We start from the raw sequence: 26,260 nt of genomic DNA, 5'->3' as shown, positions 1-26,260 counted from the left end.
GTGGCACATATATACAGTGGAATACTACTCAGCCATAAAAAGAAACGATATTGAGTTATTTGTAGTGAGGTGGATGGACCTAGAGTCTGTCATACAGAGTGAAGTAGGTCAGAAAGAGAAAAACAAATACTGTATGCTAATGCATATATATGGAATCTAAAAAAAAAAAAAAATGGTACTGATGCACCTAGTTGCAGGGCAGGAATAAAGATGCAGACATAGGGAATGGACTTGAGGATACAGGGTGGGAGGGGGAAGCTGGGGAGAAGTGAGAATAGCATCAACATATATACACTACCGAATGTAAAATAGCTAGTGGGAAGCAGCAGCATAGCACAGGGAGATCAGCTCGGTGCTTTGTGACCACCTAGAGGGGTGGGATAGGGAGAGTGGGAGGGACGCGCAAGAGGGAGGGGATATGGGGACACATGTATGCACATGGCTAATTCGCTTTGGTGCACAACAGAAACTAACACAGTATTGTGAAGCAATTATACTCCAATAAAGATCTATTTAAAAAATTAAAAAAGAGCCTTATTCCCAAACAGCCATGCAAAGTAAGGCCAGCTGCAGGGAATTAAGTGAGATTAATACTCACTCACATTGATCAAGAGAGAAAAGGCGGATACGAAGCACATTGGGAGGGACAAGGCTTTGCTCTCAAGGAATAAGAACGTTGCCTCAGATGGACAAGGAGGCTTTCACTCTGAAAGAAGGAGCCCAGCGCCATTCCATAATAAAGCCTGTGCAGCGGTCTGCAATAGTCCAGGGGAACTTGTCCTCCAGGAAAAATGAAATTGCAATGCCACAGCTACCTCTGAGGGCTGAGGACACATAGCCTACAGCAGCGCTCTCCCTGTCAGAGCTGGGAAGAACCTTGGAGAACATCCAGGGGGGAAGAAGCAAGCCAAGTTGTGCAGATTTGGGGTGAGGAACAGGAGTCAAGCTTGCCCTCACTCTGCAGCCAAAAGCCGAGGCAGTTTGCACGCCAACTTGAATTTAACCTGCACACAGTCATCTTAGTACTAGGACACTTAAATCCCATCCGCCCAATACCTCACCCAAGTTTTGTTCAAACACTTCTCTAAAAAGTGCATCTGGGAAGTGCTCATTTAATCTCGCATCCTCATTGTGTGATGGGGAAATTGAGGCACAAAGAGAGGAAGGGGTTTGCTTGAGTCAGGGGAAGTGCTGCTCACCTCTCCATACCCAGGTAGGGAGGGAAATAAAGCCAGCAAGCAAATACCTTGTGGGCACCCTATTCAAAGTTTTGTTAAAAAAAAAAAAAAAAAAAGCTTCACCACAGAGCTAAAATAAACTCCTACAGACACAAAATACACAAAGTTGCTGACCATACAGTTTGGAAAGCAGATTCCCCATCTTCAGTGAGGACGCCTTCCCCTTACAAAATACATTGAGCCTAGGCTCTGGCCTCTCCAGATTTCCTATTTACTGAGGCCTCAGTTATTTCCCCTGGTGTGCTGTGTGCCAGCAACAACGGCTGCAATCACCTGCCAAGACCTGGATTCCCTCAGCTTCCCTCTGATGGTTTCCATGGCAAACACTTCCACCACCCATTTTATATGTAGGATTTAGGCCAACCCAAGGGCTTTCGGAATTGGTTCTTCTGACCCCACTAGTGTTGACCCTGTTTTCCTCTTATAAATCAATGGATTTTATTTTAATTTCAAGGCTTACAATGACATTGCAGCTGTTCCGGGATTGTCTGTCAGCACGTGGCTTCAGCAGCCAGCCGCAGCCCAAATTCCTCATCCTTGTTCCTTGCAGCAGAGGACGATAGGAGCCTTGGTGAGGACTGTAATGAGGAACAGGAGAGTTCACTTTCAGATGGAGCCCATGCCCTTTGATCTTAACCTTTTTGATTGTGCCTGTGGCTGCCAAGCACCACTTTGATCCTTCACCTGCCAGAAGCCATGGAAGATTTTCAACAACCTCTGCTCTATTTAGAATGAAACAGAAGCTTCATCACCTGGCAGGCCAGGGCACCAGTGGCAGGGAATGAGAAATGTGAGCTCTACAATGGTGACTGGACACTTTGGGAGGTGAGGATCAACGGGACATGGAATGGGCAGTAGAAAATTTTCTTACATGCTGCCTTCTGTCCAGTTTGGCCAAGTCCCCAGGGGGGCTGTCTTCCACCATCGGGTGGGAAGTGATGGCACAACTTCACTGGCCATCAGAACTGACCTCCTGAGGACCTTTCCATAGGACACATGAAGGCAAATGAAAGAAGAGATCACTTTGGTTTTACCTCTTAGTTCTGACTAACATCCTATGAAATCATTGTTTATTTAAACCTTCCTGAGAAGATATTCACAATGGAGTGGGGTTATCAGAGGCACCATCCACAGATGTCAGAGGCCTGGACTCAGTGGGGTTTGAGGGGGACTCAGGAGAAAAAAGTGTGGTCCTTGCCAGATGCAACCTCACACCCTCTGATTTACAGGAAAACATAGAGGGCATCATCCAAAACTCCATCTTTACCTGTTCCTGAAATGCCACCCTTGGTGATTCCTTCTTTACAACACAAATGTGCCAGAGAGGGTAAGGGGTGGTAAAGCTCAAGACCCTCAGATGAGGAGACAGGTTTTTCAGACCAGAAGAGTCCAGGTCAAGATGGAAGTAGTGGGAGGAGAGGGAAAGATGGGAGAGGGGTGATGAAAGAAAGATAAGGAAGAGAATGCAACAAAGACTAACTCTGCCTCTTTCACAATTATGACAGGGTCAGCCTGGGGAAGGGTCATTTTACATCTATCTATCATTTTACATCTATCAGTCATTTTACATCTATCTATCATTTTACATCTATCAGTCTGAACTAAGACCCCTTAGGACACAGAGCCCTAGACCAGGACCTGTTTTAAAGGTACACAGAGAAGTTGCAGACCTACTGTACTTTCAGACCTGAAGCAAGAACCAAGTTCAACTCCTGAAGCCTAGGAGGGTCAGTGAACTCCTCATGCAGGTAGGAGACCGAAGTCAGGCTCCCAGACCGGAATCTGAGCTAAGGAAAGCTGTTCTCCTGTCTGGGGCTGTGGCCCATCCTAAACTGCTTATCTGAGATGGGTCTGGACAGGCATGGGACACTCTGGCAACCAGGACTTGTGATCTGCTAACTCAGTCACTTAAATTTGCAATACCCATACAGAATGAAACTTCACACAGACACAGACAAACATAAGGTCTGGATATGAACTGGGGGCCCAGGGAGCTGAATAAAAGCAGCACATACACACATACACAGACACACGCCAACTAAAGAGTGATGAGCACAGAGAGAAAAAAACCAAAAACTCACACACACACAAACAGCATCACAGAAAGGTAGCCAACAACCTCACCAAATCTGAGAATACATATTAACAGAAGAAGGAAGAAGGGGAGAACAAAGAAAACAATGACAAACAAACCAAAGGCAGTAAAAGAGGGGGAAAAAGGAAAAGCATGTAAAGTAGGAAATATAAAATAAGACTGCAGAAATAAAACCAATTTAACAGTAATCTTAATAAATGGAAATGGCTTAAACCCACTTATTAAAAGTTGGGGGTTATCAGATTGGACTTAAATCTAGCTATATGTAGTTTATAAAAGACATACCTGAAACAAAATTTTAAAAGAATGAAAGTGAAAGTGTAGAGAAATATGGCATTTATGCTGAAAACCATGAAAGGGATAAGGATGGACGCTCTATGATTAAAAAATCCAGCAAGGGGGCTTCCCTGGTGGCGCAGTGGTTGAGAGTCCGCCTGCCGATGCAGGGGACACGGGTTCGTGCCCCGGTCTGGGAAGATCCCACATGCCGCGGAGCGGCTGGGCCCGTGAGCCATGGCTGCTGAGCCTGCACGTCCGGAGCCTGTGCTCCGCAACGGGAGAGGCCACAACAGTGAGAGGCCCGCGTACCGCAAAAAAAAAAAAAAAAAAAAAAAAAAAAAAAAATCCAGCAAGAAGTTAATGTAACCATGAACTTGTACACACCCAATAACATAGCTTCAAAATATATAAAGTACAACCTGACAGAAAAATCAGGGGGAAACAAGTTTTCTGATAGAAAACTATGGGGAAATTGAAAAATCTATACTCATAGTGAGATAATTTGAACACAGCACCTGCTAAATAAGGAACTCACTCACCCCAGAGTGAGGTCTCTCATGGCTGAGACTGAGGAGAATTAAAAAAACAAAACAAAACAAAACAAACCCTGGGGCTTCCCTGGTGGCGCAGATGGTTGAGAGTACGCCTGCCGATGCAGGGGACACGGGTTCGTGCCCCGGTCCGGGAAGATCCCACATGCCGCGGAGCAGCGGGGCCCGTGAGCCATGGCCGCTGAGCCTGCGCGTCCGGAGCCTGTGCTCTGCAACGGGAGAGGCCACAACAGTGAGAGGCCCGCGTGTCAGAGGAAAAAAAAAAAAAAGATCATTTGTTTAAAAAAAACTTGAAGGTATAATTAATAAATTAAAAAAAAAAAAAACCCTGAAGAATAGGAGGTTTCGGTCTTTAATTTCTCTATGGGATGAAGGATTGACTTGATCATGAGAAGGGTCCAATCCAACTCACTGTGGTTTCATTGGAATTTGAAGCCAAAGTCCAAGCTAGCAATGAAATGTGGCTGTGCTTGTGTTTTCTCTCTGTTAACCTATTTCCTACCAGTCCTGGAAGAGGAAGGGCACCAGGATGAGTGAAGAACTGAATTGAGATCTGGTAGAACCAGTGTTTCCTGATGGCAGAGTGGGGAGGGAATTTATGAGCTTTGTAGAAAATGTGAGAAGGCCAAGAGACGAGGATCATAAAGCACCAAGTGTATATTCACTCTGAGATGATAACTCCTCCATTCCCAGGCCTCTTAGAGGAAATTAATTATGCTCTCACCACCAACAGCTACTAGATGATTACACAGGCACTGTGTAAGTGTGCTATATGCATTGTCTCTCTTAATCTTCACAAAAAACCATTTCAAGTAGAAGTTTTTTATCACTATTCCTATTATACAGAAAAGGAAACTGAGGCTCAGAAAAATTCAGTGACTTTCCTACAGTAACACAGCTAATAAGTGACAGAGTTGGGATTGAACCCAGGTATGTCTGACTGTCCTTAACCATTACATGACACTTTCTTGGCTGTTAAAGTGAAAATACTCACCTGACACAACATAATAGCAACAAATCCCTCATCCTTCAAGTCTCAAGTCAGGCCTCCCTTTGGTCCTAAGCGGAAGTTAGCACCCCATGTTTCTAGTTCATACCTCCCCATACATCATTCTAGAAACAGTGAGCACTGCAAGAGTGGCAATTTATCTTGTCCTTCCCTGGATCCCCACTGCTACCACTACATCTGACCTAAAGAGGGTATCAGGATATTTTATTAAACTGAATTGAATGGACTGGCCAAAAACGCCAAATTCTGCCATACCTAAGCTCCACGCAAATGGAGGCACCTGGTCACTTGAGTCTGAAGTTTCATAAGCTTTCTTTCTAAACAGTTTGCCAAGTGAGCCAGTTGCCCTGGACAAGAAGTTCTTCTTACTACAGCAGCAAAGTTCTGCCCTGCCCATGCATGGCAGTCCCCAAGCCCCGCATCCAGGCCTCCATCACACAGGCAACTTTCCCTGCAGACAAATCATGGATGGTTCCCAAGGTGGTGTCATAAAGCAAGGGGAGTTTTGTGGTTGGGGGCTTCTAATTCCCAGTTTTCCTTTTCTCCAGGATACCTTAGTGCCCCACAAAAGATCTGAAAATCTGATGTTAAATGTGATTCTTCCTCCTGTGCCCAGACCAAGCCTCAATTCTCCAGGAAAGCTTCTCTATACTGGTTCCTCTGTGCTCTGCAAGAGGCTTCAAACTGTAGGTAAGGTTGGGATTTACCATCTAGCTGCTGATACAAAGCTTAGTGATTACAAACCATACCCTCAATACAGAGGAGAGAACGCAACAATTAAGAAGTAAGAGGAAAGGGAAGTTTTTATATATTAATTGCCTGGGAAATCTTTTGACACTTTAAATGTGCTATTTCATTTAATCATTGCAACAACACCCCCGAGAAGTATTATTGATTCCATGTGACCTATGAGAACATTGAAATTTAGTGAAGTTAAGACCCTTGTCCAAGTTCACAGAGAGAAGAAGTGACAGTCTGGATTTGAATTCAGGACTGTCTGCCTCTAGGGGCGTGCAGCCTCAGACTATACAGACTCTGTTATAGACGGTCAATGGTGGGGTCCCTCCAAGGATCACACACTCCCTAGGCACCAAAAAAGACTCTTGGGCTTAAACAAGACAGCGTCTTACTGAGATCATTCTTGTTTCCTCGTGAGAGCATTTGAGGAGAGAGATGTTGATTGATGCAGTTGTAATAATACTTATTTGTCTATAGTTGCTCCTTGAATTCCAGCCAAAATGGGACACACTGAGCTGCAGCTGTACAAGATGTCTGGATTCTCCCACACAGAAAAGAGTTGGGAAGTGGGTGGTCCGGAAAAAGGCTGAGTGGGGCCAGAAAGACATCTCCATTTAATGAATATTAATTGCACCTCTGCTCCATACCAGACCTGGGGGGGTGGGAGGGGAGGAAGAGGAAAGTCATGAAGTTGAACAAAATGTATTTCCTTTAGTTCCTCTGTATGTCAATTAAACGTTTCCTTAAAAATGCAAACATTTTAAAAAAGAGTAGTCTCTTCCTTTGAGGGAAATAACAGGCACATGAACAAAAACCAGAAGCATGATTTGATTGACATCATAATCAGGGTGTGCTGGGGAGGCCTAGAGAAAGTTGCTCCCCAGGGAGCTGGAGAAGAGTTTCCACAGAGGTGACTTTTAAGCTAGGTCTTGCAGGTAGGTCTTGTGTGGCTGTCCATCAGGTACAGAGAAGCTGAGGGGTGGGGAGGCAGTCCAGGCCGGGGGGGACAGCCTGGGGAAAGGCTGCTGGGCATGGACAAGCATGGAACACAAGAAGTTCAGTGTCTGATGTCTCCACTGTCCAGCCACATGCTGGTGGAGAGACCTTAGGCCAAGTCATTTCTTTGTGCCTCATCTGCCTCTTCTGTGAGATGGACAGAATAATAGTTTCTACCCAGATGGTTGTGGAAAAGATGAAATGTTATTACATTTTTAATGCCTAGAAGAACTCCTGGCACATATAGATGCTTAATAAAAGCTAGTTAATTTTAATTACTCATGTGATGATGACAACAATGATGATACAGAACAATGATGAGAAATGAGAATAGGATATTAGGTCAGGGCCAAGTTATTGAGAGCTTCAAATGCTCTGGGAAGGAATGGAGAATTCCATCCCGTGGGCAAGAGGTAATTCTCCTGTTTCAGAATGAAACTGCAGGAGACAGAAGATTTCTGCACAAAGTGCTTTCACAATTGTTACTTTCAGGTGAGGCTGCTGCCATCGCTTTGACAGGGACACTCCCCCGGAGTGTGGCAAGCCTGGCTCGTTCATCCCATGGATTCCTGGGGTGGGGGCAGGGGGAGAGATGACACGACAAGCCTCCCTCCCTGCCCCTGCGATCTAGCCCTGTTCTTCATGGATGTGCTGTGTAGAAGGTCTGCGGGATTTGTGAGGACATCTCCAGGCCTCCTGGGGTTTGAGATACATCACACTCCACAAGAACTGCCCCTCCTCCCTCTTTCTGCTCCACTCACTGAGCATCCCCACCCACCATCCCCGAACAGCTCTTGGAAAATGGACACGGATGTTCCACTGTCCCATGAAACCTTCCCAGGCCATCAGAGGTCTGGTGCTGACTAGCTGGCCTCCTGTCTGGACTTGGCTTTGGATAAACGTCCCTCCTTCACCCTGCCCTGCCTGGTTCTTTGCCAGTTTGCCCCCTCCCACAGCCCTTGTCCATCTACCCCTGAAATTACCCTAACTCTCCAGCCTTGTTCCTACTCCTTCAAGCACGGGGCCCCTGCTTTCTTCCCCTTTCCCCCTGAACACTGGCGCTTCCCGTTTCTGCTTCTCTTCTCATCTTGCCCAAATCCTATCTGTCAGCCTCCCATTGGAGACTTCTTGTTCCAATAATGCCCTCTCTAACTACTAGAGTCCACACTGATCTTTCCCTTCTTGCTATGTGTATATTCAGGATGCCCCCCCCATACACACACACACACAGTTTAGTCCATCTTATATCTTGTATTGGCCATAAGCACCTTGACTTGTAGTCTGATTTCCCCAAATCGACAGGGCGCCCCACAGAGGCCTCTCCACCTCCCCACCCGCATGGGGCACAGGCACTTAGCACTGGCTACAGAGAGATTCCCCTTCTCCCTTGAGGGACGAAGGCTACACCCGTTCTTCTCTTTCTCTCCATTCCAGACACAAACTGCTCAAAGAGAACAAAGAAAGATGCTCATATTTTCCCAGAGCGAATGAAATGCAAAGAGAATCTAGAACAGGGAAAAAAATGTTCCACATTTATAGATATGAGGAGGGAGGAGAGGTGATGGGATTTGTAACAAAGCAGCAAAGGGCGACTTTCATTTGCCTGGGTTTGGGTCAAGGCTGTATAGCCCACTGCCCTCTGAAGGACACTGCATTCACTCTTCCCTCCAGAGCCTTGGGGTTGACTAGGACTTGGGGAGCCTGGGTAGACAGTCTCATTCTCATGTACTTGTCCTCAATCCATGGGGGCGGGGGGTGGAGGGCTGGAGCCTTCCCTCCACCCCCTTTCCCATAGAAATAGGACAGAGAATGAGGGCGAATTCACTGATTCCAACCCACTCCTCACCGTCATAATGCATAATGCAGCAAAGCCGACCTGTATCTAGAGGTTAAAATAAATCAAACCAAATGTGAAACAGGAATGACTGCAGTAAGACACCAGGGAGAACTGGCAGACCACTGTGGTGGAACACACAGAGGTGGCAGAGAGGAGCTCTGGTGTCTGAAGGGCAGAGAAAGGTGACCTCAAGCCAGCTGCTATAGCTGAGGATGCACACATGCCTGGAGACTGAGGGACCTGATCTGATCATCTCTTGAGTTCTCTTCAGTTCTGAGATTCATGAATAAGTAAAAGGGTCTTACAGGTGGAGCAAACGGCTCAGAGGTGGCTGGCAGCAGATTTGAGGCATGCACCCCCTATCTTTATGTCAGCTGCATTCCCCCATCCTGGGAAGTCAAGAAATCTGGATTCAGGTTACTCTGCTGGCCTTGGAAGTTCATTCCCTTCTCTGGGCTCAGCGCCATCATCCTCAAAATGAGAGGCTAGAATAGATGATCTCTAAGGGGCCCCCAGCTCTGCCTTCCAAGACAGTTTGAGGGCTTGCTGTGTGCTGAGATGGTGGGACACGCTGCCCACATGAGTGCCCAGCCTCCGCTGGTCACCCAGTGCACTACAGGACCCTCACCTCTGCTCCCTCACTGTGGGCAGGCCACAGCCTCAGTGAGCTCTGACACGCCAGCTGGACAGCAGTGGCATCAGGCGTGGGATGGGGGGCACCTGCCACCAGCTTCCCCACCTCAGAATACAGGGAGCAATAGCCATGTGCCCTGCAGCTGGGCCCCCTCTACCAAGTCACTCTCAGCTAAAAGGCACCCTGCAGCCCACTCCTCTAAATGCACAATGCAACTAAATCCAACATCTACCAGCCCAAGACCACACACTACAGTCACGTGAGCCAAGGTACCTGCTTACCCCACACCTGCCAGAGGAGCTACCCCATGCCTCAGTGAGGAAGCCCTCCACCTCATCTCTCCAAGTCGTCTCTGGCAGGTAAAGTTTCAGCTTCTCTGACTATGCCTGTCCACACTCATCTGTCCCTTCTCTGAGGGCCTACACCATGTAGTACCTGAGCCCCAGAAATACCAAGTGAGGTATGCTCTGTCGAGACACGTCTGCTCCTTAGCATGAACCTTGTTTCCTCAACCATGACATAACCTCCATGAGTATCACATGGAGTCCAGGAGCTTGGCGAGATTACATAAAACCAAAACCTCCCATATACACAGCATTCAGAAATTAAATTAGGATAAAAGTTATGCTGCAAAAGAATCCTCAATATATAGTGACTTGAAGAACACAGGAGTTTATTTCTCTTTCTGAAGAACCATAGCTGATGCTGCTGGTGCTGGGCTCACATTCCCTCAGGTCCCTTTACCGGGCCCATGCCCACCAGCTTGGCTTCCAATGCCAGCACCTGCATCTTTGACAGAGGGCTGCTTTTGGGCTGCTGACATTCACTCTACCCACCAACACAGAGAAGACTGGGAAGTGCCTGGGAACTAATCCCCCCCGCTCCACCACCCTGAGACTGATGGGTGTGGGGATAAACATTGCCCAGTTCCCTTACGCTTGGCTAGCTCTGAAGGCTGAGTTTTACACTGTTTTTCAGAACTTCCCCATGGAATTAAGCCCTGGTCATCCACTGTGGTAGTTGGCCTTTATTGGCTGCCTTCTCTTCCCTTTGTCACCTCCCTACTCACCTGCAGTGCCTGAGCCCTCCGAAGCAAACCGCATGCATTCAGTCCTATTCTTAATACAGGGATCCAGGTTCCTTCCAATTTGTTGTTCTGCCACCCCTCCCCAACCCCAGCATGTTGTCCTGCTCTGCATAGTCAAAGAGGTGTCACGGGCATATCCATGCCCTGGCTTGTAGGAAGGAAAAGAGAGGACAACCAGGGAAGCAATTTGCTACAAGTGAGTGAGGTAGAAGTTGTACCCATCCCTTCTTTTCATGTGTCCTTAGTGACAACTTAGCTGCAAGGGAGGCTGGAAATGTGCCCAGCTTAAAATATTACTCTGGATAGGAGAAATGGTTGCAGTGGGCACCTTATATAGTCTCTGCTACAGAAATGAAAAAATACCTAACGATTTACTGGACTCCAAAATAAAGGTGCTCTGCTTATCTTCCATGTGCTGCTTTGTTGAATCTGTATAATACAATGAGTGTCACTGTTGTCATTTACAGATTGAGAAACTGAGGAGTTCAGTATCTTACCTGAAGTCACACAGGAGCAGTAAGGGGCAAAGTCAGGATCTGAACCCAGGTCTGACTGGCTTTTTTCTCCTCTGTGGTTATTCTGCTTTTTATCCCTAGAAATGCATTTTATTTGGTTCCATATCCTTACTTTGAAGGTGACAAAATTGGGGGCCAGAAAAAGGCAGAGACTCACCACAAATCACCTAGAGAGCAAAAAGCAGAATTGAGCCAGAACCAAGGGGTCCTGGCTACCAGCTGGCTGCCTGATCCATAGAGCCTGCTCTGGGCTGGCAACTTCCAAACAGCTCCTGCTCTGATTCAGACCAGTGCCTATGGGGCTGCTGGGGAGAGGGATGTGTATCCTTTGGACTCACTGAGTCCAGAGCCCAGCCTTAAACCACAGTAGTATCTAAAGTTTCTAAATAGAAAATTTACCAATCAAGGTGGCAGTGATGGCCCAGTATCCCTTGTTACATGAACAGCATCCTCTGTGCTCAACTCACAGGCCTTAAACCAGCTCCCTGCCCTCTCCCAGAAGGAGGGATGCTGGTTCCCTTGGGTCTCGCTGTCGGCATGCAGGAATTAGACAGTGGAGAGGGATTGGGCCATAAGGGTCCCCAGATCCTCCATGAAGTCATCCCCTTGCTGTCGTCAGTATCAGTTGCCTAGCAACTGCCTTTGGCAGATGGTGGCACTGAGAGCATGCCAATCTCTCCCACAGCTAAAAATACATTCCGACGACAACGGGTCTATTTTAAAAGATACAATGTGCTCCCAACATCTTCCCTTGTCTGCAAAGAACTGTGCTGTGCTGGGTCTCTCTGGGCTTCTGATTTGGTCTGACGGTGTGGAAGGGAGTATTCTAGGAAGGAACTCAAGGCCAGGCACCACAGGGGTGCTTAGAAAATTGTCATGGAGGAGGATGAGGGAGAGGAAGAAGAGGAGCACGAGGAAATAGTGGTGTGGGAGGTAGATACCATAGTTGAGAGCAAACCCTGTAATTTGGTCATATTCTTTCCCTGCTCAGGAGGGTGGAGTTAGGAAGAAAAACCATAGAATCACAGAAGCTTAGCGCTGCAAGGGACCCAATCCCATTTCCCAGTTGGGAAGGCAGAGGCCCTGAGAGATTGAAATGAGAAGAGTTGGCTCTTTGCCCTTGCTCGGGGTGCAAGGGCTGGGGTTCCCAGGTGTGGACATGAGACCTCGGACCCTCGAACTCCTCTTGCATTCCTGTTGGCAAGTTTGTCACCCCACCCCTCACCAGCTTAGCCTTTCCATTTAATCACCATCATTTGCAGCTTTCTTTTGTACAAAGAGAGTAGTAAGTGCATTTGTGCATTCATTAATTCAACAAATATTTATTAAGCACCTACTGCCATATTGTGCCAAGCCCTGTAGATAAGCAGGGGACCTATACACATGGTCCCCACCTCCTGTTGCTTGTGGTCCAGCAGGTGAGGCTGGCACCGAGCAGGTAGGCACAGGGTATGCCATGCTACAGACACCGAGGCAGATTTGGGTCGAGGCCTACTTACCAGCTCTGCAACCAAAGCATATCACTTAGGGTTGCAAGATAAAATACAGGGGACCCAGTGAAATACGAATTTCAGATGAACAATAATTATTTTTTAAGATTAGTGTGTCACCGGTATTGTATTATCTGAGGTTCAACTTTAACTGGGCCTCCTATAATTTTATGTGCTATACCTGGCAACCCTACACTGAATATCACTAGTGTTAAGTTTTCTCATCTATACAATGGGAAAAATAGTATCTACTTACAGGGGTTATTTTGCAAATTAAATGAGAAAACATATATGCATCTGTGACTGACAGATAAAAGTTATTTCCTCTCCTCTCCAAGCAGGGCTTCCCTGGGGTTTTGCCCTGGCCAGCTTATTAGCCCAGCTCTCCTCCCCCTCAGGATCTGGCAATAAGTGATGGGTAGGGGTAACCCTGCTCTGTCCTAGGGCTGATCTGGGATGAGGGAAACCTGCTGGTGGACAATGACTTGCCAAAGAACTAGGAACCCACCTGGCTTTGCTTGGAGTGCTGGTCAGGGCCAGCAGTTCTCCATTGCCTGGGATGCTTGTTAAAAATACAGATGCCAGGGTTCTACCCAAGTTTTACTGAATCAAGATTCTAGGGAAGAATGTGCCTTTTAAGGAAAATCCCTGGTAACACTCTGGACTCTAAAGTTTGAGAACCACTGGTCTGGGGTGTGGGGAGAGATGCTGTCCCTGTAGAGGCAAGGCCACAGCAGCCTGTTTTGCGATTGGGATCCTTGATTGGATCCTAGAACAGAAAAAGGACATTAGTAGGAAATCGGCTGAAATCCAAAAAACATCAGTAGTTTAGTTAATGGTATTGTACCCATGTTAATTTCTTAGTTTTGATCATTATACCATAGTTACATAAGATGTTAACATTAGGGAAATCTCAGTGAAGGGTATATGGGAACTCTCTGTACTATCATCACAACTCCTGTGTAAATCTCAAATTATTTCCAAATAAAAGGTTAAAAAAAAAAACTGCTTTAGCTCAAAGCCTGCTGTGGACTCTTTCCCAGACCAGTGGTGCAGCAGAAGGCCCAGCCCGCATGCTAAACCGGCTTGAGTTAAGCAAGTGCAGGTATCTGAGAGCCCCTACCCCAAGGTTCTGGGAGAGCACTGCTCTTCTTCCCTGCCATTCACACTGGGGCTTAAATGTCAACCTCAATGAATTACATTTTAATCTGTCTCTGTTATCAACCTGGCCAGGTCCTAATTGGATGCCAGGCACACTGCTGAAGGGCATGCATAATTCATCAGCTGGGAGGCCAGGAAGGCCTTTCATCATGGGCCAGGGAAGGAGGAGGGGGAGAAGGCAAGAAAGAGGGGAAGGGGGAGGAGTTAGAAAAGGAAAGAGAGCAAGTAGGGCTGGAGGGGAGGAGAGAGAAGGGCCCTGGCACAGTACTAGCCACTCAGTCTTTCAGGCTCTGCTTCAGGGCCACCTCCTCCAGGAGGTCTTCATTTGCAAGACTCAGGCCCTCCTTCCCTTGGTTGCCCATAGCACAGGACACACCTCTGTTACACTTAACTAATCGGAAGGTCCTATGATGTTTACTTAAAAGTCTGCCTCCCCTAGACCTTGAATCCTCTCCCTTTGGGGTGATATCTGACCTGATGACAGGTCACCCCAGTCTGGCAGAGTCCTGGCACACAGTGAGTGTTTGTTGAATGACTGAAAGGTAGATTCTAGCTCAGGACATACAAAGAAACTGTCTTAACTTGAGCTCCTTGGCTCTGCCACCAAGCTTGCCCCAGCCGTGTCCTGTTCCCGAAAGCCACCCTTCATTCTGTCCGGCCTCCTTCTCCTGCTAGCCACCTCTGAAGGCCAGGGACCACATAGAAAAGCAAACACTGTTATACTGGAACTGAAAGGGAAAGTCCGTATTTCTCCGGGCATGCCTCACGCTACACAGTCAAGCGCACAAATCACCTCCCCTCCACGCTTTCCTCAGTCCTCTCCAGGTGGGCTTCCACTTGGCTCAAACTGCTCTTGTCCAGGTCACCAACCAACTCCATGTGGTCAAAGCCAAAGGGCACTCCTGTCTTCACCTTGACTGACCTATCAGCAGCCTTGACCCCAACCACCCCCTTGACACATGACCTTATCTTGACTCTCAACACCACACACTTCTGTCTTTCCTCTTTCACCTTAGCCACTTTGTACCCACTGGCTTTGCTGAATCTCTCTCATTTACTCAACCTCTGAATGTTGGGAAGCCCCAAGGTTCACTCTTCAGAACTTTGCTCTTCTCGGGCTACTGTTTCTACTTAAATAATATTACTCAGTTCCATGGCTTCAAATGCCATCAAACGCTAATGGTTCCTAAATATATATGTCCACCCTTGACCTCTCCCTTAAGCTCTAAGCACAAGTATCCACTTGAGTGTATTAGTTCTCTATTGCCAAGTAACAAACCTATCCCCAAATTTAGCAGCGTAAAACAATAAAGATGTATTGCCTCATAGTTTTTGTGAGTGAGGAATCTGTGTGCCACTTATCTGGGTGCCTCTGGCTCAGGTTCTCTCATGAGGTTGTAGTCAGGCTGTTGGCTGGGGCTGTGGTCTCATCTGAAGGTGTGATTAAGAGAGGACCTTCTTCCAAGCTCACTCTTGTGGCTGTGGGCAGGATTCAGTTCCTTGCAGGTCACTGGACTGAGAGCCCCTGTCTCTCACTGGCTGTTGACCAGGTGTCTCCCTCAGTTCCTTGCCATGAGAACCTCTCTGTAGACTGCCCACAGCACGGTGGCTGCCTTGCTTCACAGAAAGTGAGCAGGAGAATAAGAAAGAGTACCCAACACAGAAACCATGGTCTTTTTGTCATCAATCACAGAAGGGACCTTCCACCACCTCTCCCCAATTCTGTTTGCTGGAAGTGAGTCACTAAATTCAGACCACACTCAAGGGGAAAGGATTACTCAGGGCATGAACAGAAGGACACAGGAATATTGGGGGCCATTTTAAACAGGCATCTCAAATTAAACATGTCCATGAGAGAACTCCTGATTTTTCCCATCCCAAACTTTCTCATCTCCAGGTTTTCTCTATCTTGTAATGAGTGCAGCAGCATTGGAATGGAATGTACTATCAACTGGGATAAGCTGGGACTACATCTCCCAGAATCTCCCTATTGCATGGTTCTGGGAAAGAGTTGGCCAGACTGGGAGCTTGAACCAGATGTGGAAGGAGGAAATGAAGCATCAGCCATTATTTTCAAAAGATCATGGCAGTCAGATATGCTGATGGGCAGACACAGAGGTAGCTGGAGCATCCCAGGTTGTCCTCACTCTGCTCTCTGTCCAGATTATCTTCCCAACTGCTGGCCTTGCTGACCAACAGCTACCCAAGGCCCACCTCCAGATGTGTGGCTGCAAGCCCAGAGAGGCAGAAGAGGAACAGAGACAACAGTACCTCAAAGCCCTCTCCATGAACTCCCCTCATGGCCTCACCTTGCTTGTTGGATGTGCTTGATTTCTTGGGTGTGCTTCAACTTATCCACCTACACCAGGCCTGCAGGACTGTTACTGGCTCTTTCTCTGATCCTCCAACTCCCCTTCCCCTTCCAGACTTCACTTCCCTGGTTCCTCTCACTATAAGACTACAATGAATTCCTGTAATGAATCCCTTATCCCTTAATGCTCATAATGCTGCCTCCCTTTTATCTCAATTGAAGTATCACCTCCTCAGAGGGGACCTTCCTGAATTCACCACCCTGTCCATGTTAATCCCCTTAGACCTTTAGGTTCTAAATGAACTAATAAGCAACAATCTTTACTTCCTTCCTATGTCCCATGTACTGCTCTATGTATCAATACTTTAATTGTGCTACCATGGATCATTTTAACATCAGTCCTTCAAAAAAGGTGTATTTATCCCTATCTTTTGATAAGGAAATGAATGCACAAAGAGGTGATTTGCCCATGATCTCACAGAGAACTAACAAAACACATAGTACGAGCGGAATCGGAACCCAGTTCTGCTTGACTTTCAGTCTGTTCTCTCCTTCACCTCTCCTTACCTGAAGCCAGAGTTGGGAGTTTCTCCATCTCTCAATCTCAGTATCTTCGTTTATAATCCACAGATCATACTTCAGAGACTGACTGTGAGCACTAAAGATATCTAGGAAACTTTTATCCCTTCCCACTTCCCCTGCTACAGATCTCAAAAGCCAAGGTCAGTCTCTACCCCAGAGTGGATTCCCAGAGTGGAATCAAGGATGCCCAGGATTCCAAGACAAGGTGGAAGACTTCATTCTGGAGCCTTGGCAGCACCCTGCCGGAGCCCCTTCCTACCCCACTCTTACCTCAGCTAATGGTCTCTGTTGGACTGGTAGCTCAACTCTCAGCCACACACAGAATCAATAACAGAAGTTCCCAGACCTCGAATCAAATGTCCCACTGGGCTGTGTTTATCTGCAGAGGCTGAGTGACTCCCAGGTGGCAGGGCTCCCCTCCTTCATGGCCTTTGCCAGCTTCCGGCAATTCCACCCTGTGTTCCCCTACAGAGGATCTGGGCTGTGTCAGGCTTTCAAGCCCCACTTGGAGCTCTTCTGAGATTTGTTCAACAAGTGAAGCCACAGAGTTGGAGAAACAGTCTTGTACTCCAGCAGGTCAAAGGGCTACAGAGAAGCCAGTGTCACTATGATTTGTTTCATCATGGACAAAGCTCAGAGTGGTTTTATCTGGGCTCTGTCTTCAGCCAGGACTCCCTGCCCAACTGCTCTGATCCTCCCTCTCCCTGTAAGACAAGGCGCTTTTGACCCTTTGACTCTCAGCTCAGAGCACTGCCCCCTCTTGGTGACCTCACTTTGCCTCTTCACCTGGTGTACAGGTCAAAACCAACCAACTACTAACCACACGCAGTTGAAACAACCCCTGTGAATGGCTTTATTTAAAATTTGGAAAAATCACTACTTTTTCATTAATTTAAACATTCCCAAAATGTTTTCTCATCTGTTGTCTCATTCTATCAGAAGTTATTAGGTGGGTTTAACATACAGCAGCCCCACTGTAGAATTGTGGAAATAATCATAGCTGGTGCATTTTGAGCCCTTCCTCTTTGCCAAGCACTTTCCATGAGTTAAATACACTGATTTCCTTTCAAAAGCAGTGGGAGGTAGTTACTGTTATTACCCCTGTTCTCCAGAAGAGAAACTGAGGCTCAGAGATATTTAAAAACACAACTGTCATTACCCTTCCACTCGTAAGTAATGAAGCCAGAATTTGAACCCTGGTCCCAACTCCAGTCAACTGCTAAACTGTACCCAGTCACAAAGGAGGGGGTGGGGGAGGCTTGTCCTTATCCCCAACACAAATGCTTCTCAAATTTTAATGTACAAATGAAGAGAGCTCTAGTTAAAATGTATGAAAATGAATAGTTTGATTCTGAAGATCTGGGGGCGGGGGCCCAAGATTCTGCATCTCTAATAAGCCTCTAAGTGATGCTAATACTGCTGATGCAAAGACCACACTTTGAGCAGCAAGGCTCCGCATCACACTGTGCCCGGGAAGTACCTGCCACCCTCCCTCCCACGTGAGATCCTCTTGGGTAGGCAAGCTCTTATATTAAGCCCAGCCCACTCATGCTGTTGCAAGTGGCAGAAAACCCAATTTGAATGTTGGTTTAAAACAAAAAAGGAATTTATTGATTCATGTAACTGAGAAGGCATGGCTTCGAGTATGGCTGCATCTAGGGGTTCTGATGATATTTCAGGACCTGGTCCCTTAAAGCTTCTCAGTTTTGTACTTGCTGTTGGCTTCATTCCCAAGCTCCACAGTGTGATACAAAGACTGCCAGGGGAATGAAGGCACAGCGGCATGGTCTTAACAAGCTGAAGCTCAGGCTGGTGAGCTCACATCCCTGCTGGAATAAACAAAAGAGCCAGTTAAAGGCAGCTGCTGAGTCCCTCTTAGTGCTGTCGCCAATATGGGAAGCTCCAAGGACCCCATCACCCCACACCTGACCTGGGTGTCCTTGAAGTCTGAGCTGGCTAGTGATGCCAGTGCCACTGGGCAGATTGGAGACTCACAGCTAAGGAGCAGGTAGAGGTGGACTGGCCACACCCTGATGTGTAGCACCTTTTCATATTCCCTGGGTTACTCTTGTCTTCCCCAACTGTGCCAGGTGGATTACTGGTCGCAATCCTTCACTCTCCTGTGGTAGTATTATACATCCACACCTTTGCCATAGCTGGGTGGGTAAGTAAACTTCCCTACCTCTTGATTTGGGGATTGGCCATGTGACTTGCTTTGGTCAATGGACATTAGAAGATGTGAATTGAGCAGAGGTTGGATACCTGCTTGCCCAGTTTGGCTTACTGTCTGTGTCATGGTGACCATGGAGTAGCTGCTGGCCCATGGAGGAGGAGAGTTATGTGGGATGAACCTGTACCCAACCTGCAGCCTAGAGTCCAGGGTCCAGCTAGCCCAGCTGAGTGGCAGCTGACCTGCAGAACTGAGAGCATGAGGATAAATAACTGTTGTGTTAGGGCACTGAGGCTGAGCGTGGGGTGGACTTGTCACACGGCATCATTGTGGTGATAGCTGATATACCAGCTTAATGATTTACCCTCAAGAACAGGACCAGAAATTCCTCTTGAGCTCCCCCACAGTACCTAGTACATGCTCAGGTAACAGAAACACCGGGGCCCCTCTAGTCTAATTTCCTAATCTGTCAGACCGGGAAGCTGAGGCTCAAAGAGACAAAAGGATTAGTTTAAGGTCACACTACGTAGGTAGCCCAGCAGCCAGTACTAGAACCCAGGTATGCTGACTTCTGAGCCAGTGCCTTTCCCCCATGCCCTCTGCCCCTCTTATTTCTTTATTCAGAGCCTGAGACAACATGGTCCTGACCTGACAATGTCTTGACAATCATGTCTCAAGACTCAGAGGTCCCACTTGACTACAACTTTCCATCATGGGATGGCCTTAGAGCTTGAGGCCCGTAATGGATATCCAGGATCTACCTCCCAGCCACAGCCTGCAGAAGCACAGAGGTAGGTTATGATCAAGGTCTGGGCACAATCTGAGACATAAGTGACACAGGCAGGCCAACAAGCTCATGGGGTCAGTCTCAGGTCATGTGGCTGGTGGTCTCTGTACAGACCACACGAGAGAAATCACAGCTGGGACCAGGGCTCACGGAGGCTGTAACTGAAGAGGGGAGTGGCTCAGAGTGGGCACTGGAAGGGAGCAGAGAGGGGTCCATCAACTCCTGGGGACCATCTTGGATCAGACCCAAAGCAAGGTCTAGTTCAACCGTAAGTTACTTTCCACCTCCTGGGAAAATGGTTTTCCAGCAGACTCACTGAGGGAAGTGGGTGCCTAGCCCATAAGCCTGGTTGGCAGGCATGTAGGACAGATGGGCTGCTGACAGCATCCCCCTCTTGCCCCCTCCTCAGAATACTCCGAAGGGGGAGTGAGCAGCAGGCCTGCCCGCACATCTCCTCCGGCCCACATTCACACAATCTGGCTGCATCTCTCACGTGAACCCCACCTCAACTCATCTCCCCCACCCACCCTAGCCCTACAGGCCTCCACTCCCCACAAGCCCAAGTTATCACCTCAAAGTCAGGGCTGGGACTAGGGTGAGGCAGGTGAGGCACAATATTTATGGCGGCATCAAAATTACTCAGCAATCAAGATAAATAATACTTTTGTGTGATTAAAAATCCAAATTAATGCAAAAAAAGTCCACAATGAGCAAAATATCAAAAATTTACATAAAGACAGTCTCTGACAGGGCGAGGATTGGACTGAGGTGAAGGAAGTCACATTGTATAAATACAGCGTTAGATGTCTTTATTAAAAATTTTGGTATTTCATGTACAGTAGATATTTTGCATTACCTTTAAATTTTAAAATATTGCATTATTAGTTATCTTAGTTACTGATTTTGGGCCTCCACTTAAATTCTGTGCCCATGGCAATGCCTCACTACCCTCACCCAGGTCCTGGTAAAACCCACTTGTGTCCTGTCCCTCAGCCCCAGCAGTGGCTCCCCAATATTGTCAGGATGCAAGCAAAACTCTCTGTGTGCCCTCTAAGTCCTCCTGGTTGGGCCCCTGCCCATCTCCACCCTAGCCCTGGTAGTCAGCTGGAACATACCTGCATGGCCATAAAGCTTGTTTAAATATTGGAATACTTCCTCATCCCGAGCACCAGCATCCGCACCCCAAGCGTCCCCTGCCATCCTGGCTCCTCCCCCAGGACACTATCAGAATTCCCCACAATCCAGCAACCAAAGGATCAATGTCTGACCAACTGGGGACCCCCAGATCCTGCCCAAGCAATGTTTTCAATAGTCGCCTCTCCAGCCTCATCCTACGCCAAGCTCTCCTGTGCTCGGCTCCAGACACACTGCCTTCTCCCTGTCTCTCTGCACGTGTGTTCCCTCTGCCTGGCACCTGCTACCTTCCCTTCTTTGCCCATTTCTCTCTGACACATCCTTCAGGCCTCACCCCAAGTGTCACTTCTGCAGGGAAGCTGTCCCAGACCTTTCTGACCCCCTACAACAGACTCTCTTCATGCTGTGTGTTACTTCCATGGACTTATTCAAGATATATTTTGGAGAGTGAAGTGATCCAACTTGCTGATGGATCACATATAGGGTTTGGGGGTGGTAAGGGAATGGGAGGAGTCAGGGATAATTCCCGGGTTTCTGGCATTGGCAACTGTAGATTTAACACATCCCAAACTAAACTACAACTCCCCCTCCACTGTAATAGATGCCAATTCCATGTCTCCGGTTGCCCAGTTCAAAAACCTTGTCTTTCTTGAATCGTACACTTTAAATGGGTAAATTAAATGGTATATGAATTATATTGATATCTCAATAAAGCTGTTTATATACATATATTACCTATACACTTATGGGATATAGACATATATCAAGAATCTGATCATTTCCTTCACCTCCACTGCTACTACTCTGGTCCAAGCCACCACCATCTCTCACCTGAACCACTGCAACACAGCGGCCAGAGGGATTCTGTTACAATGTCAAGCAGATTAGGTGATTCTTCTGCTCAAAGCCCCGCAAGGGCTCCTATCTCCTCATTAAAACCACATTCTTTCTTTCTTTCTTTTCTTTTTCTTTCTTTCTTCCTTCCTTCCTTCCTTCCTTCCTTTTTGTCTGCGTTGGGTCTTCGTTGCTGCGCGCGGGCTTTCTCTAGCTGCGGCGAGCAGCGGCTACTCTTCGTTGCGGTGCGTGGGCTTCTCATTGTGGTGGCTTCTCTTGTTGCAGAGCATGGGCTCTAGGTGCATGGGTTTCAGTAGTTGTGGCTCACGGGCTCTAGAGCGCAGGCTCAGTAGTTGTGGCGCACTGGCTTAGTTGCTCCGCGGCTTGTGGGATCTTCCCAGACCAGGGCTCGAACTCGTGTCCTCTGCATTGGCAGGCAGATTCTTAACCACTGCACCACCAGGGAAGCCTCAAACCACATTCTTTTGATCAGAGTATTTAGTCCATTGACAGTTAAAGTAATTATTGATAGGTATGTACTTATTGCCATTTTAATCCTCATTTTCCAGTTGTTTTTCTAGCTCTTCTTTGTTCCTATCTTCTTTTTTTGGTTTTTCCTTTGGTGGTTTGATGATTTTCTTTTGTAGTATTCTTGAGTTCCTTTCTTTTTGGGTTTTGTGAATCTATTGTAAGTTTTTGATTTGTAAAGCTACATTCTTTACAATGGCTACAAAGCCCTACACACTGACCTCTCCTTCTTTACCCTTGGCCTCACCACCTCCACCCTCCTCCTCACTCACTCGTAGCCAGCCATACCAGCCTCCTTACCATTCTTCACATGTACCAGACATGTTCTCACCTCATGGCCTTTGCACTAGCTACTCCTCCTGCCTGGTTTGTAATCCGTCAGATATCTGCAGGGCTCACTCCTTCACCAGGCATCACTGACTATCCTATGTAAAATTGCAGACCAACCCCAGTTTGTTTAATCCTTTTTTCAATATTCAACATTTTATAGCATTTATCATCTTCTAATTTACTATATTACTCACTTATTTGTCATATCTATTGTTTATTGTTCTGCCTCACCCCCTACTAAAAAGTAAATTTCAAGAGGATATGAATCATTATTTTGTTCTCTGATGTGTTCCAAGCATTTAGTGGAAACTAAGTAAATATTTGTTGATTAAATAAGTGAATATGCAAAATGTGTCATTATTACGTGGTATGGAGAAAACTCTCGCCCCATAGTAGGTGCTCAATAAATATTTGTGAATTAAATATTGGTACAATATTGATCCACAGGCTAGACTTAGAAATGTGTCCCAGAGCATGAGCTTAGTGCTTAAATGAGATCAAGTAGAAACTGACCAGCACTGTGCTTGAGCCATAGTAGAGTCTGAATAAGTATTCATTTACTACAATTTTGCTTCAAAAATTATGTTCCCCATCTGGGAATACCATCCCTTCTCTTTCCATACATCCAAAGAAAATCCATCCATCCTTCAAGGCTCAGTCAAGAATCACCTCTTCCTAGAAGTCTTCCAGTTCACTGTCTCCCAGCTCTGAATTCTACACCAGTGTTTTTTTTTAAAAATCAGGCAGCCTCAGGTTCTCTCTGAATAGATGTCTGTGTGTAGTTGCTGTGTCAGTGCATCTTCCCATGTACTCCCCTAGTAATCTGTTTCAACGATTAATGCCTTTTCTTGGTATATCCTCCCTTCCATACACACTCCACCTAGTCCTCCTGTGACCACATGAAATATGAGACAGGCATGCCTGCCAATGCTCTCACCACAAAGTTATTGGGAATAGAACTTAATAAACAGGACGCAACATATAAAAACACTGAGTCAGAGAAATGACACACAAATGCTGAAACTGCCTTTGCTGCCAAAATTCCAGCCTGTAGATGGTCCTTTACGGTTGGCGATGAGGAGAGCCCACGTTCTTGGGTCTTCTTTACTCCTGACTTCAGTCAGCATTCTCTGATGTAGCACTTCAACTCTCATGCCTCCTTGGGGCCTCTGTCATCTCCAGTCTTCCAGAACCTCTGGTACCTGGGCTGTTACTTCTGGACCAGGCGCTGTAGCATGCCTAACTTCCCGTGATATTTGGAAATCTACATCCTATGCCTCAAAGAACCAAGAGAAGAGAATAGGAAAGGAGAGACCTGGCGTTTGCTTTCACAATGTCATCTTTGCAGCTCTGCAGGCCAATGTCTTCCCTTTCTTAGTGGGTTTGTTTGCAGTACTTGCTGAGAATCCATTTGAGAATCTGCTGGGGTCTCTCTGCCAAATCAGATAACTCCCCCACACCCACCTTCCTGGCAGTGATGCTATGTGAAAGCACCTGCAAGCCGGAAAGCAGGGCTGTCCCATGGTGTCTCTTTATAGTTGCATCCAAACACATGTTGTGTTTCTCCAACTGGTCTCAAAGTCAAAGAGCCAGGCAGGCCTGGGAGATCTTCTTTTGTGTCTCTTTGACTTTTAGTGGTAGGTGTTCCTTCAATCTTGGCTGATCACAGAGTGACATCAATATGGATCAGAGAATTAACAAATTCAAGGAAGAGATGCCTTTTGAGAATAGGCATGAGGCTACGAGAGGCTCTCAATAGTTAGAATACAGTTTTTATTTTAGATAAGGGGTTACTTGAAGTTAAAGAGCACTTTAATGTAGGAAATATTTTTGAGCATGTATTATATATAAAGTATTGTACTTTAACTTTTACTGAGTACTTACCATGCACAGAGTACTCTCCATATGCTTCATACTTATTCATATCTGTTAAACAATTTAATCCTCAATTTAAGGGAGCGGTGTTATTACACTCACTTTACAGATGAGGCAACTGTGGCACAGAGATGTTAAGTATGGCAGCAAATGGGCTGCAGGAGTCCAAGCAGACACGAGTGGTATCAAGAAGGGCAGAGTAAGATAAACGCCACAAGAGAGGAAAACGGAGAGGGCAGTTCCCTTGCTAGAATCTCCTCTTGTGCCTTTCCTTCCTGGAGAACTTGACATGTTCCTCAAGATTCGGCCCTAGGTGTGCACTCTTTGGTAAAGCCTTCTCTAACCCTTACCGCCAGAAGAGATGAACACGCGCTTGGCTGGTGCATCCTGCCTGGGTCACAGCATTGCCCAGCCTGATCACCCCACGTGACGACTGCTTCCATACCTTCTCCCCTCCCAGGCTGTGAGCTCCTGGAGGGCAGGGGCAGACTGCGCTCCCAGGGCCTCCCCAGCACAAAGCATGGCACAGAATAAATTCTGTTGAATGCTACAGCAGTGAGTCAGGCTTACTTAAAGGCCTCCATCCTGAAGTGACCCATGTCACTTCCACTCACATTCCATGGCCCAAAGCAAGTTACACGCTTCTGGCTGCACTTTCCGCACCTCAGGCCTTGCCTGGCCGAATTCAGCTGTGCCAAACAGACCTCCACAGGGACTGCCAGATGGATCAGTGCCAGACAGGTGGAGAGTGGCCAAACCAAGTCAACATATCCACACCTTGGGAACCCCCTTCACAAAAGGGGCACTTCTGGAAATGTGGGAAAGTTGCAAATGAGGTTGGTATGAAGGGAAGGATTCTGGACACAGATGGAGGAGCCTACACAAGGGCATATTCCTATCCTGCTGTTAATTCTCTGTATGACCTTGGGCACAGCCCTTTCCCTCAAGGGTCCTCTTCCTCTCCATCAGTATAATCTTGGGCTACAAGTTCATGGTCTCCATGGTTATAAGGTTACATGATCCTGACAACCAAGGAATATGCCTCATCGACATGCCCAAAATATTATCTATCCCATAGTTCGGGAGCCTGATGGATTTTAGCAAATGCAGCAAAACACTGCAGAGAAACAGATATTTCTTTCCCATCTTTAAAAAGGCTGTCTTTTTTCCGACCCTCACCTATTTTGTTTCCTTCTTGAAGATTGAGTACCAGGGGTGAATAAGTTTTGTCATCTCCAAATTCAGAGAAATTTAGATTTCATGGGGTGAGGGAAAGGAAGGATGAAGCATCTCTTCCTTGTCATCACAGGAAACTGCAGCACATTTCAAAAGTAAGACTGGCTTCTGATTATTAACAATAAACTCTGGCCCACAGCCTACCTTGCACATTAATCTTACCAACAGATGCAGATTTGCACACACAGTCTCTGGCTCTGTGCTGAGCCCCAGCTTCTCTGGCCAGTTCTCATGCTGAGATTCTCTAAGGACAGCCATTTCTGTTTGGGCAACTATGAAATCCATTTGTCCTCTCAAGGATACGTGGCTACCCTAGGGTTTAAGGGGGCAATGGGTCCCTAAAATCTTGACTAAGGAACTTAAGAGATTTGAAAGGAAACTTAAAGTATGTACTAACATTCTTTTAGTATTAAGTGACAGAAACACTAGCTGATACTGACTAAAGCAGAAAAGGTAATTTTTTTTTTTTTTTGCTCGTGTACCTGAACAGTCCAGAATGTGGGGGGTGCCTACTAGCTTCGGGAATGACTGGATCTAGGTACTTGAGCAAGATCATTTGGAGCTTCTCTCTCTCCCTCTCTAACCTACTTTCCTCAATGCACCCTTTCACTCTCAGGCAAACTCTTTCCAAGCTTGACAAGATTCTATCCTAGCAGTTCAGTTAAACAACCTCAGTGAAAAGAGATTCTGCTTGCCACTGGTTCCAACTAAAGTCTCAGAAATGACTCGTTGCATAATTTGAATCACACGCCCTTTTCTCAACCAGTCACTGTAGCCACCCCATTCACATTGCACAAACTGAGTACAAAGGTATAGTTTCCCAAAGAAAAGACAACTTCAAGA

The 26,260-nt window shown here is 46.8% G+C and overlaps 1 protein-coding gene across 1 annotated transcript in view; it reads right to left on the bottom strand.

The window, feature by feature from the left end:
• Positions 1-26,260, bottom strand: part of CES5A (carboxylesterase 5A) — a 272,408-nt gene that overhangs the window by 37,475 nt on the left and 208,673 nt on the right. Inside the window, exon 4 of the mRNA XM_060000186.1 lies at positions 1,699-1,816. Coding sequence (XP_059856169.1) covers positions 1,699-1,706 — 8 coding nt within the window. The 5' untranslated portion in view covers positions 1,707-1,816. The remainder of the gene's footprint in view (positions 1-1,698; positions 1,817-26,260) is intronic.

Source organism: Delphinus delphis, chromosome 20, assembly GCF_949987515.2.
Source record: "Delphinus delphis chromosome 20, mDelDel1.2, whole genome shotgun sequence".
Classification (NCBI taxonomy): domain Eukaryota; kingdom Metazoa; phylum Chordata; class Mammalia; order Artiodactyla; family Delphinidae; genus Delphinus; species Delphinus delphis.
The sequence above is the reverse complement of the archived record's forward strand: the minus strand, read 5'-3'. Positions and strand labels throughout refer to the sequence as shown.